General features: G+C 41.7%; 1 protein-coding gene across 3 annotated transcripts in view; it reads right to left on the reverse strand.

The window, feature by feature from the left end:
- The window catches only part of GSN (gelsolin), a 59,520-nt gene that overhangs the window by 9,673 nt on the left and 30,035 nt on the right, over positions 1-19,812 (reverse strand). For all 3 annotated transcript variants that reach the window (XM_058159074.1, XM_058159073.1, XM_058159072.1), the window contains exons 2-10: positions 14,431-14,632; positions 12,779-12,933; positions 12,050-12,211; positions 10,871-11,020; positions 10,050-10,139; positions 8,253-8,385; positions 5,551-5,639; positions 4,504-4,719; positions 2,262-2,395 (exon numbers count right to left, since the gene is read on the reverse strand). In XM_058159074.1, the coding sequence (XP_058015057.1) occupies positions 2,262-2,395; positions 4,504-4,719; positions 5,551-5,639; positions 8,253-8,385; positions 10,050-10,139; positions 10,871-11,020; positions 12,050-12,211; positions 12,779-12,933; positions 14,431-14,623 (1,322 nt within the window). In that variant the 5' untranslated portion in view covers positions 14,624-14,632. The remainder of the gene's footprint in view (positions 1-2,261; positions 2,396-4,503; positions 4,720-5,550; positions 5,640-8,252; positions 8,386-10,049; positions 10,140-10,870; positions 11,021-12,049; positions 12,212-12,778; positions 12,934-14,430; positions 14,633-19,812) is intronic.

Here is a 19,812-nt window from a genome sequence, read left to right on the forward strand (position 1 = left end):
ATTGAGGACCTGTATATTGCACGAATCAAGAAGAGGGCCGTGAAAATATTTACAGATCCCTCACATCCAGGACATAAACTGCTTCAACTCCTACCCTCAAAACGACGCTATAGAGCACTGCACACCAGAACAACTAGACACAAGAACAGTTTTCCCCCGAAGGCCATCACTCTGCTAAACAAATAATTCCCTCAACACTGTCAAACTATTTACTAAATCTGCACTACTATTAATCTTCTCATAGTTCCCATCACCAATCTCTTTCCACTTATGACTGTATGACTGTAACTTTGTTGCTGGCAATCCGTATGATTTATATTGATATATTGACCATCATTTGTGTTGTAAATGTTGTACCTTGATGAATGTATCTTTTCTTTTATGTACACTGAGAGCATATGCACCAAAGACAAATTCCTTGTGTGTCCAATCACACTTGGCCAATACAAAATTCTATTCTATTCTATTCTATTTAATTCTATTCTATTCTATTCCATTTCATTCCATATTTATTCTATTTCATTCCATTCCATTCCATTCCACTCTATTAATTCAATTCTATTCAATATTCAATTCAATTCAATTCAATTCTATTCTATTCTATTCTATTTAATTCTATTCTATTCTATTCTATATTCTATTAATTCTATTCTATATTCTATTCTATTCTCTTAATTATATTCTATATTCTATTCTATTCTCTTAATTATATTCTATATTCTATTCTATTCTACTCTATTCTATTAATTCCATTCCATTCCATATTTATTCCATTCCATTCCATTCCATTCCATTCCACTCTACTCTATTAATTCAATTCAATTCAATTCTATATTCTATTCTATATTCTATTCTACTCTATTCTATATACTATTCTATTAATTCTATTCTATATTCTATTCTATTCTATTCTCTATTCTATTCTAATTAATTCTATTCTATATTCTATTCTATTCTATTCTCTATTCTATTCTAATTAATTCTATTCTCTATTCTATTCCTAATTTCTATTCTATTCTATTCTATTCTATTCTATTCCATATTTATTCTATTTCATTCCATTCCATTCCATTCCGTTCCATTCCACTCTATTAATTCAATTCTATTCAATATTCTATTCTATTCTATTCTATTCTATTCTATTCTATTCTATTCTATTCTATTCTATTCTATTCTATTCTAATTAATTCCTATTCTATTCTATTCTATTCTATATTCTATTAATTCTATTCTATATTCTATTCTATTCTCTTAATTCTATTCTATATTCTATTCTATTCTATTCTATTCTACTCTACTCTATTCTATTAATTCCATTCCATTCCATATTTATTCCATTCCATTCCATTCCACTCTACTCTATTAATTTAATTCAATTCAATTCTATTCTATTCTATATTCTATTCTACTCTATTCTATATACTATTCTATTAATTCTATTTATATTCTATTCTATTCTCTATTCTATTCTAAAAAATTCTATTCTCTATTCTATTCCTAATTTCTTTTCTATTCTATTCTATTCTATTCTATTCTATTCTATTCTATTCTATTCTATTCTATTCTATTCCATTTCATTCCATATTTATTCTATTTCATTCCATTCCATTCCATTCTGTTCCATTCCACTCTATTAATTCAATTCTATTCAATATTCTATTCTATTCTATTCTATTCTATTCTATTCTATTCTATTCTAATTAATTCTATTCTATTCTATTCTATATTCTATTAATTCTATTCTATATTCTATTCTATTCTCTTAATTCTATTCTATATTCTATTCTATTCTCTTAATTCTATTCTATATTCTATTCTATTCTCTTAATTATATTCTATATTCTATTCTATTCTATTCTACTCTACTCTATTCTATTAATTCCATTCCATATTTATTCCATTCCATTCCATTCCATTCCATTCCACGCTACTCTATTAATTCAATTCAATTCAATTCAATTCAATTCAATTCTATATTCTATTCTATTAATTCTATTCTATATTCTATTCTATATTCTATTCTACTCTATTCTATATACTATTCTATATACTCTATTCTCTATTCTATATACTATATACTCTATTCTATATTCTATTCTATTCTCTATTCTATTCTAATTAATTCTATTCTCTATTCTATTCCTAATTCTATTCTATTCCTAATTCTATTCTATTCTATTCTATTCTATTCTATTCTATTCTATTCTATTCTATTCCATTCCATTCCATTCTGTTCTGTTCAAAAGTAGAAGCTGTCTTACCAAGTATAAATGATCTTCCCTTGCTTGTTTCCGTGCCTGTAATTGTACAGGATGATATAACTATCACCACCGTAGAACTGGCCGTATGTCGCAGGAGGTACAGGAACTTTACCAGAACCTTCTATTCTCCAGATCTGCAGAAAGAGGAGAAGGAAGAAGAACCGGTCAGGTCAGTTGGAGAAGAACAGACAATGGGAAACGGGGAGGGGAGAGGGGAGGGGGGAGGCTGTTGTGTGTGTGTTGTAAGCCGTTGAACAAAATACCCTCTTGAGGTTTCATTGCAGGGAAGCAAAACAGGGCCTCTTGTGGCTCAACAGGCTAATGCAGTCTGTTATTAACACAGCTGCCTGCAATTACAATTACTGCAGGTTTGAGTCCCACCAGACCCAAGGTTGACTCAGCCTTCCATCCTTTATAAGGTAGGTAAAATGAGGACCCAGATTGTTGGGGGGGGGGCAATACAAGTTGACTTTGTATATAATATACAAATGGATGAGACTATTGCCCTATACAATGTAAGCCGCCCTGAGTCTTCAGAGAAGGGTGGGATATAAATTCAAATAAAAAAAAAATGCAGCCAGCAAACCAGTTAACTTTTGGAGTTTAAACGAAAAGGGAACTTCTCGGCTTCTCCTCCTGAGTTTCTCAGTTGCGTTTCGAACACAGCTACTGAACGCTTAGTGGGAGGCCAGAATTAGGGGGTTTTTTTTTGGTGCGTTTTCATTCGTCAGATAGCTCATGTATTTATTTATCTGTTAGTTTTCTACCGAAGGCAGCAGATCTAATGATCCATCCTGTTAAACACCATCCCCCCTCCATTATCACAGCAACCCCACGAGGTGCAATTTGTCTGAGAGACAGAGACAGAGAGACAGATAAAGACAGAGACAGAGAGAGAGAGACAGAGATAAACAGCGACAGGACAAGAGAGAAAGATAGAGAAATAGCCAGAGACAGCGAGACAGACAGAGATAGACACAGTGACAGAGCGACAGAGACAGATAGATAGATAAATAGACAGAGACAGACAGATAGACTAATAGACAGAGAGAAATAGAGACATATAGAGAAATAGCCAGAGACAGACAGACAGACAGACAGAGATAGACACGGTGACAGAGCGACAGAGACAGATAGATAGACAAATAGACAGACAGATAGACAAATAGACCGAGATAGATAGAGACACATAGAGAAATAGCCAGAGACAAACAGACAGACAGAGATGGACACAGTGACAGAGCGACAGATAGACAGACAAATAGACAGAGACAGACAGATAAACAAATAGACAGAGATAGATAGAGACACATAAATAGCCAGAGACAGACAGACAGAGATAGACACAGTGACAGAGCGACAGAGACAGCTAGACAGACAAATAGACAGAGACAGATAGACAAATAGGCAGAGACACATAGAGACACATAGAGAAATAGCCAGAGACAGACAGACAGAGATAGACACAGTGACAGAGCGACAGAGACAGCTAGACAGACAAATAGACAGAGACAGATAGACAAATAGGCAGAGACACATAGAGACACTAGAGAAATAGCCAGAGACAGACAGACAGAGATAGACACAGTGACAGAGCGACAGAGAGAGATAGACAGACAAATAGACAGAGACACAGATAAACAAATAGACAGAGATAGATAGAGACACATAGAGAAATAGCCAGAGACAGACAGACAGAGATAGACACAGTGACAGAGCGACAGAGACAGATAGACAGACAAATAGACAGAGACAGATAGACAAATAGACAGAGACAGATAGACACACATAGAGAAATAGCCAGAGACAGACAGACAGACAGACAGAGATAGACACAGTGACAGAGCGACAGAGATAGACAGACAAATAGACAGAGACAGATAGACAAATAGACAGAGACAGATAGACACACATAGAGAAATAGCCAGAGACAGACAGACAGACAGACAGAGATAGACACAGTGACAGAGCGACAGAGATAGATAGACAGACAAATAGACAGAGACAGACAGATAGACAAATAGACAGAGATAGATAGAGACACATAGAGAAATAGCCAGAGACAGACAGACAGAGATAGACACAGTGACCTTAATTTGATTATTAAATCATCTGCTTTTATGATTCTTCCCCCTTCTCTTCTGTTTTTCACTTCTGGGTCTTGAGATCAAATACCACCCGATTCTTTAGCCCCCCAAAAGAGTAGCTGTTTTGCTCCGCTGGCTTCCCAAGACTTTCTTACTTGTTTTTCTCCGGTGCCATCGTCTTCCATGCCGTGTTGGGCTGCCATGGTTGGCGAGGTGTGCAGTGTGGCTGCGTCGAAAGGTATTTGTTCGATTTTGGCCACGTGGCCAGAGACATAAGCCACGCCCAGGCCCTCCGTCTGGTCCCGGTCACGCCAGTTCTTGAAGAATTGCTTGAAGAGAGGGGTCTCCCCGCCGTCTGGGAGGACTTGGATCTGAAAGGAAAGAAAACCCTAAGGGTCAGCCGCGGCGGCGCGGTGGTTAGAAGGCAGTACTGCAGGCTACTTCTGGTGACTGCCGGCTGCCAGCAGTCTGGCGGCTTAATTCTCACTGGCTCAAGGTTGACTCGGCCTTCTGTCCATCTGAGGTGGGTAAAATGGGGACTCAGACTGTTGGGGGCAAGAGTCTGACTCTGTAAACCGCTTAGAGAGGGCTGTCAAGCACTGTGGAGCAGTATATAAGTCTAAATGCTATGGCTATTGCTTCTTTCTCTCCATTCTTTCTCTCCCTCCCTTTTCTCCTCCCTCTCTCCCTCCCTTCCTTCCCTCCTTCCTTCCTTCCATCCTTTCTATGGTGGCAAAGTGGTTAGAATGCAGTATTGGAGGCTAACTCTGCCCACTGCCAGCAGTTCGATCCTGACCGACTCAAGGTGGACTCAGCCTTCCATCCTTCCCAGGCGGGTAAAATGAGGACCCAGATTGTTGGGGGCAAGAGGCTGACTCTGTAAACTGCTTAGAGGGGGCTGTAAAGCACTGTGAAGCGGTATAGAAGTCTCAGTGCTATTGCTACCCTCCCTTCTTTCTCTCCCTCTCTTTTATCCTTCCTTCCTCCGTCCTTCCTGAGAAGGAAGGAACCTGAGAAGGTTGACTCAGCCTTTCCCTCCTTCCGAGGTCGTTAAAATAAGGACCCAGATTGTTGGGGGGCAACAACTGGCCAAAGTCTCCCAAGGAGTATTCATGGATGAGGAGGATCTATTTTCCCATAGATCCTAAATTTCACTTTCTAATGGCAGGTGAGCTAGAGATACATTTCCTTCCATCGCTTACCTGGGTATGTCTTGGATAATTCATCTTGCTGATGAACTCAGAAGCAGTTTTAAGAGCGGCTTTCCTTTCTTCAGCATTGGCATTTCTCCCTGTTATTAACACGGGGGGGGGGGGGGCGGGAGACACAGAGACAGGGTATTATTTATCCAGGGGTAATGCTTAGGACATGGTGGCTCAGTGACTAAGATGTTAAGCTTGTTGATGGAAAGGTCGGCAGCCCAGCGGTTCAAATCCCTAGAGCTGCTGCCTAACAGGGTGAGCTCCTGTTCCTTGTCCCAGCTTCTGCCAACCTAGCAGTTCGAAAGCACTTAAAAAAATGCAAGTAGAAAAATAGGGACCACCTTTGGTGGGAAGGGAACAATGTTCCGTGCTCCTTTGGTGTTGAGTCATGCCAGCCACATGACCACAGAGACGTCTTCGGACAGCGCTGGCTCTTTGGCTTTGAAACGGAGATGAGCAGCGCCCCCTAGAGTCAGGAACGACTAGCACATATGTGCGAGGGGAACCTTTACCTTTACCCTATGCTTATATCACAAAAACATTGCTGTCAAATGGGAAGTTTTATCTCATCCGGTGAGAATCCTCAAGGACATCTGGAGAGCTAAAATCCAGATGTGCTCTCTCACACCAGGGACAAAACATTAGTCGCCTGCCAGCTCTTAAGAGAGCTCCTCAAATCATACTGTGATTTTTTTTTAAAAAAAACTTATTTATTTATTCTCTCATCACCGAAGATAAAATACGAAATAAAGGAAGAAAAACAGACTAACCAATGTCCAACATTAACAACAAAAAGGGAAAAAAATATCAAATATAGCTAACATTAAACACAAGGGGAAAAAAATTCCACCCTGGCTGAACGCTAAAAGATACGTCAAAAATCTAAGTTATTCCCCTCCCCTTTCATAACAGGTCTAAAAATACCCTGTTTCCCCAAAAATAAGACCCAACTGGAAAATAAGTCTAGCATGGTTTTTCAGGATGCTCGTAATATAAGCCCTACCCCAAAAATAAGCCCCAGCTAAGATTGTCATCCAGATGGATGCATTTAGTACCGTATTTCCCCAAAAATAAGACCTAACCAGAAAATAAGCATATTTTGGAGCAAAAATTAATATAAGACCTGTCTTATTTTCAGGGAAACACAGTATTTCTACTATGATTTACTCAAACATGTGAGTTATTTTAGTTCTTTCTTGGCTACTATCTAAGGTTGAAGGACCTGCCACCAAGAAGGCTAAAAGCTGAATTTGTCTAAAGAAAAGTGGGGTGTTTTTTTAAAGTAGAAGTAAAGTGTTGTTCAGCTACGTTCTTCGTAGACGGTAGACTCTATCTCCACTCTGGCAAGTATGTCATGTGAAATCATGGTTCCTTTCTACTGTAGAGTATTGACTAACCATCAATGTCCAACTATATACCATGTACTAAGCATTCAGCCCAAATTTGTGCACTGAATTAGCTGGGTTTATGAACTTTATGAACTGGGTTTATGAGTTTAACTCATAGAATCATCTATTGTAATGTCCTTCCTGTCAAAGACTACTTCAGCTTTAATTGCAATAATACAAGAGCAACCAATAGATTTAAACTTAATGTCAACCGCTTTAAATCTAGATTGCAGAAAATATGACTTCTGTAACAGAATCATCAGTGCTTGGAATACTTTACCTGACTCTGTGGTCTCTTCTCATAATCCTAAAAGCTTTAACCAAAAACTTTCTACTATTGACCTCACCCCATTCCTAAGAGGACCATAAGGGGCGTGCATAAGAGCACAAACGTGCATACCGTTCCTGTCCTATTGTTTTTCTTTTCTTCTTCATATATATATATATATAGATATAGATAGATAGATAGATAGATAGATAGATAGATAGATAGATAGATAGATAGATAGATAGATATGCTTATACCTTTATATACTATATAACCTTTCTGTATGATAGTTACATATATTGTTGTGACAAAAATAAATAAATAAAATAAATAAAAAAGAATAGAGACTAGGAAGCCCAGTTTAACATGCTGGGCTTCCTAGTCTCTGATTTAAAATAAAAATTCAATAAATAATAAAATAATAATAATAATAATAATTTACCACCATTTGTTTAGTGGCGAATTGTCATAGACCCTTCCCTGACATAGGTTTAAGATTAACTTTTTTTTGGTCTTTTAATGACCCCGTAATCCCTTGCAGGGTGGAGGCGGGGCAACTGAATGGAGCGGAGTGTTTACTGGCCAGATGCCATTCCTGTCGCCAATGCAGAGTTTTGTTCAGCAGATACATATTCTCATTGTGCCCAGAGAGAGAAATATCTGCCTCTACCCAGGATCGAACTCACAGCCTCCTGATTGTGAGGCGAGAGCTCCACCTCTAGGCCACCGCACCACTTGGGTTCAAGATTAAATGTATTGGATACATTCAAACAGTGGGCATATACCATTCTATAATCCAACCGAGCTGCAGCCTTTCATCAATTAATCAGAGATTCCTTCGTAGTTGCCCTAAAGAGTCCCAAAGCAATTAATCTGACCAATTAACAATACTGTAACTGAAATGACAACAACAACAACAACAACAACAACAACAACATTTTTGGCTCCACTTTGTGACCGTAAGTCAAGTGTTTTGCCGAGCCCTAAAAATTTGAACTCTACAATCCATCTCTTAACACATGTTTGGCTTTCGTTTCCGGGCGTACCTTTCCAGACAAAAATTTTGCCATCTGTGCCGTGGTCCAGAATGAAGCAATCGTCGGAAATCAAGGCTGCTTGGGAGAAGGGGTTCTCGTCGGCCACCAAGGAAACAGCCATGTTGCCTGCACCGTTGGAGACCTGCAGCAAAAGCACAAACCCAGATGCTTTCGTCACCCACTTGGAAACCAAAAAGTTAAGACCTCCCTGACTTGGAGTCCCTAAATCTTGTCGTCCTTTGTCCAGAAACGAAGCTGAATGAGCTTTACTTTGGAGTAGGCGCCCATGATGATGACCCTGCAATCTCCTCTGCGTTGGACGCCGTGCATTGAATGGGTAGGAAAAGACCCTTAGATCCTAAGTGTTGTATCTTATGATTCTTGACGAATGTATTTTTTTATGTACACTGAGAGCACGTGCACCAAAGATAAATTCCTTGTGCGTCCAATCACACTTGGCCAATAAAAATAATTCTATTCTATTCTATTCTATTCTATTCTATTCTATTCTATTCTATTCTATTCTACTCTACTCTACTCTACTCTATTCTATTCCTTTCCATTCCATTCCATCGTATTACATATTCCTATTCCTATTCCTATTCCTATTCCTATTCCCTTCCCTTCCCTTCCCTTCCCTTCCCTTCCCTTCCCTATTCTATTCTATTCTATTCTATTCTATTCTATTCTATTCTATTCTATTCTATTCTATTCCCTATCCCATTCCATTCCATTGCTTTATTCCTATCCCATTCTATCCTATCCTATCCTATCCTATCCTATCCTATCCTATCCCATTCCATTCCCTATTCCTTTCCCTTCCCTTCCATACTCTATTCTATTCTGTTCTGTTCTGTTCCGTTCCGTTCCGTTCCGTTCCATTCCATTCTCAAATTCAAATCTTTATTGTCAGTGCACAATATATGTACAATGAGATTAGCTGAGCTAGAAATGAGATTGGTCTAGTGCTAGCAATAACACTTAGACTTATATACCACTTCATAGTGCTTTACAGACCTCTCTAAACAGTTTACAGAGTCACCCTCTTGACCCCAACAATCTGGGTCCTCATTTTACTGACCTCAGAAGGATGGAAGGCTGAGTCAACCTGGAGCTGGTCAGGATCGAATTTTTGGCAGTCGGCAGAGTTAGCCTGCAATTCTGTATTCTAATCACTGTGCCACCAGGGCTCTTACAATTCGTTCACTGACTCTCTTTCGCATTAAGACCAGTCTTAATTCTTGTCTTGATAAATGATGAGTGTTTGCTAGCAGGGCTTGTGATATGCGACAGCTTTGCCTCTCTCTTACACAACTGGATTGGACGGGGCTCCCAATGTCTTTCTTGATTTATACCCCCTTGTCCTCCTGGTATTTGATTTTGTCTGTTTTTATTGTAGTTAAAAGAAAAACAAATCTGTCCCAGCTTCTAGAGGAACAATCTGTTAAGGACTTACTATTTTGAATCTTGGTGTGTAACATTTGCACTACTTAAATGCGAGGCATATTCCTGAGTATGTCTCCCTGCAGGGATTGCAGTGTTACCCATAACAGCATGCACAATCCTTAGGGAGAAGTTTCATCAGCTGTATCTAAATAGTGGAGTTTAATTGAGTGGCCCGAAGGTGAATTTTATATTTGCTCTGGTGCGATTCAATTTTTGGCCGGCAGCCCTCGGCATTCTACTCGAGAAACCAAAGGCGCCCCTCAGCCAAACCAAATAGGACAAACTCCTGGCCTCAAAACACCCCAAAGGCCACCTCCTGAAGCTCCCGTGTCGTAGTTCACCATTTGCTTTTGGTTTTACCTTGTAGAGTTTAGCCAGCCTTCTGTTGGTCGCGTCAGCTTGCGTCTCATCAGTGGTACCTGCTGGCAGAGTAGGTTTGGGTCCCAACACCTGAAAAACACAGGTATGTCAGGCCTTCCAAGTTATTGTTGTTCGTGGCCTCCATAACTTTGTTCCACAAATATTTCCTAGAGATGAAATTAAGTTTGGCGTGGAAAAACAACGATTGTTTTGGGGAACTCTCCATCAACCTAGTGACCAGATTGATGGCAGTTATAAAGAGGAAAAAAAAAGAGAGAAAGGAAAGAGGGCTCAAACAAACTCTCTGGTAAAAGACAAAGGTTCCCCTCGCACATACGTGCTAGTTGTTCCCGACTCTAGGGGGCGATGCTAATCTCTGTTTCAAAGCCGAAGAGCCAGCACTGTCCGAAGACGTTCTCCGTGGTCATGTGGCCGGCATGACTCAACGCCAAAGGCACACGGAACGCTGTTCCGTTCCCACCAAAGGTGGTCCCTATTTTTTCTACTTGCATTTTTTTAAGTGTTTTCGAACTGCTAGGTTGGCAGAAGCTGGGACAAGGAACGGGAGCTCACCCCGTTACGCGGCACTAGGGATTCGAACCGCCGAACTGCCAACCTTTCGATCAACAAGCTCAGCGTCTTAGCCACTGAGCTCTGGAGAGGAGATTAAATCAGAAGTGGAACTACTACTACTTCTTTGTTTCTAAAAAGGGAGGGGGGAAAAAAGGCCATGGGAGAAATCTCTGTCCAACTCAAGATGATACGGAACAAGTTCTGGAGAAAGGCTCAGAAGAGGTTCACGTCTACGATAAATGAAAGACCTGGATCATCTCGTCACGTTCAGCCCCATCATCCTCAACGAAGACTCGGGCCCGTCCACTTCTCTCGTTGTCCCGGATGCCCTTGGCGACTTGGGTGGCTTTCAGTCTTTCAAACCGGTTGGCATCAGAGCCGCACCATTGGTGAATGTTCTACAAGAGATGAAGCAACCGAGGGGGTCAATAGGGGAAAATACAAGGCCAGTGCTAAAGGCATTTGTGTTTGTGTACACACAAGCATTGCAAATCGGACCACTCACCTATAGGTCAAAGACCAGAATAAAGGTTTACCTACCTGCTACTCGATGGGGTAATATTTCAAACTCATTTTGAAAAGCCAGATGGGAATTTTTCCCCCTTTGTTAATGAAAATGTTGTATATTCAACATGCTCCTAATAAAAGATAGAATAGAATAGAATAGAATAGAATAGAATAGAATAGAATAGAATAGAATAGAATAGAATAGAATAGAGTAGAGTAGAGTAGAGTAGAGTAGAGTAGAGTAGAGTAGAGTAGAGAGAGTAGAGTAGGATAGTATAGTATAGGGTAGGGTAGGGTAGGGTAGAGTAGAGTAGAGTAGAGTAGAATGTAGAGAGTAGAGTAGGATAGGATAGGATAGGATAGGATAGGATAGGATAGGATAGGATAGGATAGGATAGGATAGGATAGGATAGAATAGAATAGAATAACAGAGTTGGAAGGGATCTTGGAGGTCTTCTAGTCCAACCCCCTGCTTAGGCAGGAAACCCTACACCACTTCAGACAAATGGTTATCCAATCTCTTCTTTAAAATCTTCCAGTGTTGGAGCATTCATAACTTCTGGAGGCCAGTTGTTCCACAGGTTAATTGTTCTAACTGTCAGGAAATTTCTCCTGAGTTCTAAGTTGCTTCTCTCCTTGATTAGTTTCCACCCATTGCTTCTTGTCCTGCCCTCGGGTGCTTTGGAGAATAGCTTGACTCCCTCTTTTTTGAGGCAGCCCCTGAGATATTGGAAGACTGCTATCATGTCACCCCTAGTCCTTCTTTTCATCAGATTGTAAGTTTTTTCTTTCTGTGACCTCCCCAAAAGATATTTTATGGCTTCCACAGCTGGTGAAAGACCACATCTCCAAAACAATGTCATGTAATTTTTGCCCCCAATGCCTAAATCCTGTTGCGAATGACTCTCTGGAGTACTTACACTGCCCAGATCCAGGATAAAGCAGTCACCCCTGTTGAAGCTGTCCCAGGTGACGGGCACCTCCGTTGCCCGTGCGGTTCTCCTGCCTTTGACTTGTAAGAGTCTCTGGACCGTGACTTCGTTGGGTACCACGTGTCGGAAGCCAGAGGCCACACCACCGGCCTAGAACAGAAGAGAAACAAATGGACCCTTCGCCAAAGATGACCATCAACAGATCTTAAGTCAGATCTATAGGAAGGGTTTAGCTTATCGGAAACATCTGGATGAGTTGAGATTTCCATCTAAGACTAAAGAGAACTGTGTTATTGGTTCCCCTTGGATCAGGGCTCTTTGCTAACAGGTGTCAGGGTTCTGATGGATGCCCTAATTAAATCATGAGCCTCTCATGTTGGCATGTCCCAAGTGACGCCAACTCTGACCCCACGTAATTTACAGCCCAGGCTTGACCCTGTTTCCCCCCCCCCTCCTGGGTGTGTCATCAGTCACATTTGCCCACGGAGCAATTTCGCGGGTTGTAGAGATCACTCCCCTCTGGCCGCTGTGGGTAGCCCTGGGAGACAGTCTTGAGAGAGAGATGTCTGGAATGTGCTTTTGTTTCTGGCCGCCGTGCTGCTTTGCCATTTCCCCATCCCCCTTGCCCATGGCAGCTCGAGAGCAGGCCAGGTATGCTTTGCGAGTTGACCACAGGGCTCTGAGCGCCATCGAACAAGACCTCCAGCAGGCACCTACTTTGTACTTCAGTCCCGATTTGAAGTATCCTAGGAAAGTGGACGACTCGTGTCCTTGCACTTCCCGGTGTTGGATCGCTCTTCCCCCAAGGTAGTCATCCAGTTGTACTGTGAAAATGGCAGCGGATCCGCTTTCATCTTGGCTGCACTCGTTCCCTGGGAAATGGGGAAGGAAAGAAGCCGAAGAGTTGGAAACCTGCAGGAGGGCTCAGCTAGTTGGCCCAAAAACCAAGAAAAATAGGTGATGATTCTTCCAAGTTGAGTTATTTATTGTTTCATATCTACAGACAGAATCTTGCCGGGCTGAAGACTCAACTATCTGCACCTGTAATACACTCCGGCAACTATTAAGAAGGGGTGGTCTTCACGCTCTCTCTCTCACAGCTGAGCTGAGCTACCTGTTATACACTCTCTCCCTCTTGGAGATGCCATTACATCGTGTTTGGACTTCAACTCCCAAAATCCTTCAGTCATCATGTGTGGACAAACTCCCATCATTCATCAGCCATTATGTGCGGTCTTCAGCTCTCAGAATTCCTCAATCACCATGTGTTGTGTCGGGCCCCAAACCAAGAATAAAAGTGATGATTCTTCAAGCTGAGTTTTCTGTTGTTTCACACCTTTAGACAGAATCTTGCCAGGTTGAAGTCTCCACTATCCGCATCTACAATACACTCTGAGAACTATTAGAGAGGACCTGTCTTTACCCTCTATTTCTCACACGTGATATCCTGGCTAAGTTTCTTCTTACTCCTCTGGGAAGCAGCCCCTCCCTCATGGAGACAAACCTCCTCACTGTGTTCTATCACCTTTTGTGTGACTTCAACTCCCAGAATTCCTCAGTCATGTGTCAAGCCGCCAACCATGAATGACACGTGGCGGTTCTTCCAAGTATATAGAAATATACACATCTATGCAAGCCAATGCACAGGCTCCCTCCATCAGGACTGGAAACTTTACAAAATTAAAACGATAGACTGAATCTTAAACTCTGACGTGGAGAACGATCTCCAATCAGTGGTGGGATTCAAATAATTGAACAACCAGTTCTCTGCCCTAATGACCGGCTGGGTGGGCGGGGCCAGGGTGTGAGACAGGCAGCACTGGGCCTCCTGCACACCCCCATAGAGCCAAAATGGGCCGCAGGGGGCACACGCCACCCCCCCGCACCTATTTTGGGCTTAGTAGGCCATTCTAAAGCCCCCTGGGAGTGAAAATGGGCTGCAGGGGTGCGCGCTACACCCCCCCATTCCGTTTTGGGCCTAGGAGGCCTCCCTGCACTTACCTGGCAACCAAAATGGGGCACATGGGGACTCCTGGAAGGGGTGGGGCAGGAATGGGCGGAGCCAGCCAGTAATTTAACTACCGGTTCTCCCGAACCGGCTGAATCCTACCACTATCTCCGATGCATTTATTTATTTACTTATTGAAATAGTTATAGCTTACCCCTCCCCACCTCTCTCTCACACACACAGTGTGTGTTTGTCTCACTGGCTGACTCTGGAGGGCTTACAAACAATCAAAGCAAATGTAAATACAAAAAAAAAATACAACAGAATAACAAAAATTTAAAAAAAACACCAAATACATAAAACAGCCAATTTAGGATCGCCTCAATCCTCAGAGATTGGAGTCCCACAGAGCTCTCCTTACCTAGCCAAAAGTGAAGATCGTACTGCAGATTCCCATTGCGTTGCCGGATTGTGTTGAGGATGACGTAAGCATCGCCCACGAAAAAATCCCCGTAGAGATTTCTCGGCACTGGGACCAAGTCGAACTTCTCAATCCTCCAGATCTGAAGGCCCGGTTGCTTGCCAGCATTCAGGAATTCGGCGTGTTCCACCATGCTCACCGGCTGAGAGAAAAGACAAGGGGATAGGTTTTTTAAAAAAATAAATAAATTAATTGGCATATTTAACGAACCCATAATCTCTTGAGGGGTGGATTCTGGGCAACTGAATGGAGCTAGCAGTGTGTTTACTGGCCGGATGCCCTTCTTGTCACCAATGCGGAGTTTTGTTCAGCAGATATATTCTCATTGTGCCCAGAGAGAGAAATACATGCCTCTACCTAGGATTGAACTCACAGCCTCCTGATTGTGAGACGAGAGCTCCACCTCTGGGCCACCGGACCACTCCTAAGACAAAATATACATATCCCAGGATAATATTGCAGGATTTTCTGTTTTCACTGTGAGCTGTATTGTGTTGGGGGGGTGCACTGAGGGAGCTCAACCAATCTCATTTCACATATGTTGTACACTGACAATAAAGCTTTGAAATCTATCTATCTATCTATCTATCTATCTATCTATCTATCTATCTATCTATCTATCTATCTATCTATTCCTCCATCCCTCTATCTATCTATCCCTCTATCTATCCCTCTATCTATCTATCTATCTATCTATCTATCTATCTATCTATCTATCATCCCTCCATCTATCTCTCCATCCCTCCATCTATCCATCCATCCATCCCACTGTCTGTCTGTCTGTCTCTGTCTGTCTGTCTCTGTCTGTCTGTCTGTCTGTCTGTCTGTCTGTCTATCTATCTATCTATCTATCTATCTATCTATCTATCTATCTATCTATCTATCTATCTATCTATTCCTCCATCCCTCTATCTATCTATGCCTCCCTCCCTCCCTCTATCTATCTATCCATCCATCCCTCTATCTATATCTATCTATCTATCATCCCTCCCTCCCTCCCTCCCTCTATCTACCTATCTATATCTATCTATCTATCATCCCTCCCTCCCTTCCTCCATCCCTCTATCTTTCTACTGTATCTATCTATCTATCTATCATCAATCCATCCATCCATTACTCTATCTATCTATCCTTCCCTCCCTCCCTCCCTCCATCTACCTACCTACCTACCTACCTACCTACCTACCTACCTACCTACCTACCTACCTACCTACCTACCATCCAAAATCAAACTCAGCGAGCGCCATCTGGTTCAGTGCTTCCAGTCCAAATCCCCAAGTGGCCTTTTCCCCCCCTGATCTGTTGACAAAATTGGCTTTCCAAGACTTCAGGCTGGCTTTTGGCCAGTCCTGCCTCGAGATTCCAGCCATTGGGAAGACAGGACTTTGTGCAAGCTGGAGATAAGCACCGAAGTCCAGCCTTCCCTGACTTTTAGCCTCTGGTCTGCCCTGCTAAAAATTAAGATCCAAGCTGGTGCTGTTGCAGGAAACCTAGAACCGAGCAGCCACTTCCTGCTAAAACTCAATTCCCCATGGCCGAAACCGACTTTATTGAACGCACGTCTTGTTTTCCTTGCGTTGCTTCGGTGACTCAAGGAAATGCACAAAACAAAGCCTCGGTGCAATTCTAGTCACTGTCCTAGAATAAATTGACAGGTTTCTGCTCATAATGGTTCTCAGGACGTCAGCAGCCGTCTCTGGCTGGCAGGGAGACGGCGGACTAAGCAAACCAGTTTGGTTGCGATATGAATAATAAACACACTTTAAAAAAAAATATGAGTTGGTTTCAATATAGACATTCCTTCTAGTCTCGTTCTTCGAGAGTTTGTTTTGCATCAAACCAAAGGTGTAGAAAAATGACAGGTAAATTTCTCACCTAGAATTAGAATGAATGAGCTGGCAGGGACCTTGGAGGTCTTCTAGTCCAGCCCCCTGCTCACGCAGGAGAACCTATACTATTTTAAATAAGAGAATGTCTAGACTCTCCTTAAAAACCTCCAGTGATGCTCCTACAACTTCTGGTGGCAAGCTGTTCCACTGGTTAATTGCCCTTACTGTTAGGAAGTTTCTCCTTAATTCCAGCTTGCTTCCTTCTTTGATTAGTTTCCAACCATTGGTTGGAAGCCCTAGTGGCTTTGCAGATGGATTGGTCTATAGCACTTAGATAGCTGTGGGCTCTCGTCTCACAATCAGGAGGTTGCGAGTTCGATCCTAGGTAGAGGCAGATATTTCTCTCTCTGGGCACAATGAGAATACATCTGCTGAATAAAACTCCGCATTGGCAACAGGAAGAGCATCCGGCCAGTAAACACTCAGCTCCATTCAGTCGCCCCGACTCCACCCCGCAAGGGATTATTATGGGGTCATCAAAAGATTTAGATAGCTGGGGAATACAGGTAGTCCTCGACTTATGACCACAATTGAGCCTCAAATTTCCACTGAAATTCAATTGGGCGACCTTTCTTGCGACAGCTGCTAAGCGAATCACAGCAGTCGTTAAGTTAGTAACCTGGCTTCCCCATTGACTTTGCTTCTCAGAAGGTCGCAGAAGGGGATCACACAGCGACCGTCCTAAACATGAATCAGTTTCCCAAGTGTCCAAATTTTGATCACGTCACCGTCATAAGTCCCTTTTTTTCAGTGCTGTCGTAACTTCCAATAAATAAATGCTTGTAAGTCACCCGATCCTATAATCCTATAACAACATACCAAAATTCCTATCAATTATGCCACCAGATTAAACGGAGTTAAAATTCACATAAGCAGGTATCGGGTTCTGTGAAGTTTCTGAATGTGTGGCTTTATAAAAAAGAAAAGAAAAGAAAAACAAAACCAATCATATACTTCTGGCTGCTTCTAATTGGCATTTTTTGAAGGCAGCACCGGGACTTAACCGGAGGGCAAGGAAGAAGCGCCAATTATCTCTGGAAATTGGTGCCCCAAATTAAAAAAAAAAAACAGAACGGATAATGAAAATGAGGAAGCCTCTTGCAGACAAATCAGATTTTGCTTCTGCGGGGAGCATGTGCTCCTACCTAGGATATGGAACATCGTTGCAAAAAAAACCCCACATCTGGCTTTCAAACTTGAAATTGTCTCCATGCTGTGCCAACACTCCGTTATTCAACTCCAGCTCTTATTTATTTATTTATTTATTTATTTATTTATTATTAATTTTGTCACAACAATATATGTAGGTATCACACAAAAAGATTATACAGTATATAAACATATATATGAGGAAATATAAGGAAGTATAAGCATATATATATATATATATAAGAAGAAAAAAGAAAAACAATAGGACAGGAACGGTAGGCACGTTTGTGCGCTTATGCACGCCCCTTATAATCCTTTTAGGAATGGGGTGAGGTCAATAGTAGACAGTTTTTGGTTAAAGCTTTTGGGATTATGGGAAGAGACCACAGAGTCAGGTAATGTGTTCCAAGCACTGATTATTCTGTTACAGAAGTCGTATTTTCTGCAATCTGGATTAAAGCGGTTCACATTAAGTTTAAATCTATTGGTTGCTCTTGTATTATTGCAATTAAAGTTGAAGTAGTCTTTGACAGGAAGGACATTGCAATAGATGATTCTTTGAGTTAAACTTAGGTCTTGTCGAAGGCGACAGAGTTCCAAGTTTTCTAAGCCTAGGATTTCAAGTCTGGTGGGATAAGGTATAAGTTCTGTCCGTAAATTCTCTGCCATTTGGACAGGTGTCGCTTTGCGGTATAGAATAAAATAGAATTGAATTTTTTTTATTGGCCAAGCGTGATCGGACACAGAAGGAATTTGTCTTTGGTGCATATGCTCTCGGTGTACATAAAAGATACGTTCATCAAGAATCCTAAAGTACAACACTTCGTGATAGTCATAGGGTAAAAATAAGCAATCAGGAAACAATATAAATATAAATCGTAAGGATACAAGCAACAAAGTTGCAGTCATACAGTCATAAGTGGAAGGAGACGGGTGATGGGAACGATGAGAAGATTAATAGTAGTGCAGATTTAGTAAATAGTTTGACAGTGTTGAGGGAATTATTTGTTTAGCAGAGTGATGGCCTTCGGGAAAAAACTGTTCTTGTATCTAGTTGTTCTGGTGTGCAATGCTCTGTAGCTTCGTTTTGAGGGTAGAAGTTGAAACAGTTTATGTCCAGGATGCGAGGGATCTGTAAATACTTTCACAGCCCTCTTTTTGACTCGTGCAGTATACGGATCCTCCATGGAAGGCAGGTGGGTAGCCATTGTTTTTTATCCCAGAGAAAATGTGCATGTTGCCTGTGGATCGGCCCCGCCACCTTGCAGATTTGAGATTTCTAGAAGTTTCTGAAGGGGGAGAAAGACTCTTCCACCCTGCTTGGATTGAAAGCTGGGTCTTAGGAGAGGTGATTGAAAGAACGCAAGGAATCTGACTTTTTTTTAAAAAGGCAGCTGATGGGAGATATGAGGGCAACACATGAAAGAGGCCATGGAGACAAGGGTCAAGAGCCGTGAAAGGAAGGGTTTTAAGCGAAGGAATTTTAAGTTTTAAGGAATTGGGTACGCCCAGTCTAGAGAAAAGAAGGACCAGGGGAGACATGACAGCAGTATTCCAGTATTTGAAGGGCTGCCCCAAAGAAGAGGGGGTCCTCTGTGGCTCAGACTGCTAATGCAGTCTGTTATTAACAGCAGCTGCTTGCAATTACTGCAGGTTCTAGTCCCACCAGGCCCAAGGTTGACTCAGCCTTCCATCCTTTATAAGGTAGGTAAAATGAGGACCCAGATTGTTGGGGGCAATAAAAGTTGACTTTGTATATAAATATACAAATAGGATGAAGACTATTGCTAACATAGTGTAAGCCGCCCTGAGTCTTCGGAGAAGGGCGGGATATAAATGCAAATAAAAAACAAAACAACCTATTCTCCAAAGCACCCAGAGACAGGACAAGATGCAATGGAGGGAAACTCATCAAGGAGAGAAGCAACCTAGAAATAAGCAGAAATTTTTCTGACAGAACAAATTAATCAGCGGGATGGGCTTGTCTTCCCAAGTTGTGGATGCTTGAGCTTTTAAGAAGAGACCGGACAGCCACTGGTCTGAAATGGTATAAGGTCTCCTGTTTGAGCAGGGGGTTAGACTAGAAGACCTCCGAGGTCCCTTCCAGCTCTATTCTGATTGAAAGTAGGAAGATGAAGGTTGAGAAAAATGTCAGCCTTTTTAAGAGCAGTTTGACAGTATACGACTGACCAATGAATATGCAAGCAGAGACTAAGCAGCTCTCTCTCCAGGTTGCTTGAAGTCGCATTCCTTACTAGAGGATCGTAATTCTCCCCGTGATTAA

The sequence above is a fragment of the Ahaetulla prasina genome, chromosome 16 (assembly GCF_028640845.1).
Source record: "Ahaetulla prasina isolate Xishuangbanna chromosome 16, ASM2864084v1, whole genome shotgun sequence".
Classification (NCBI taxonomy): Eukaryota; Metazoa; Chordata; class Lepidosauria; order Squamata; family Colubridae; genus Ahaetulla; species Ahaetulla prasina.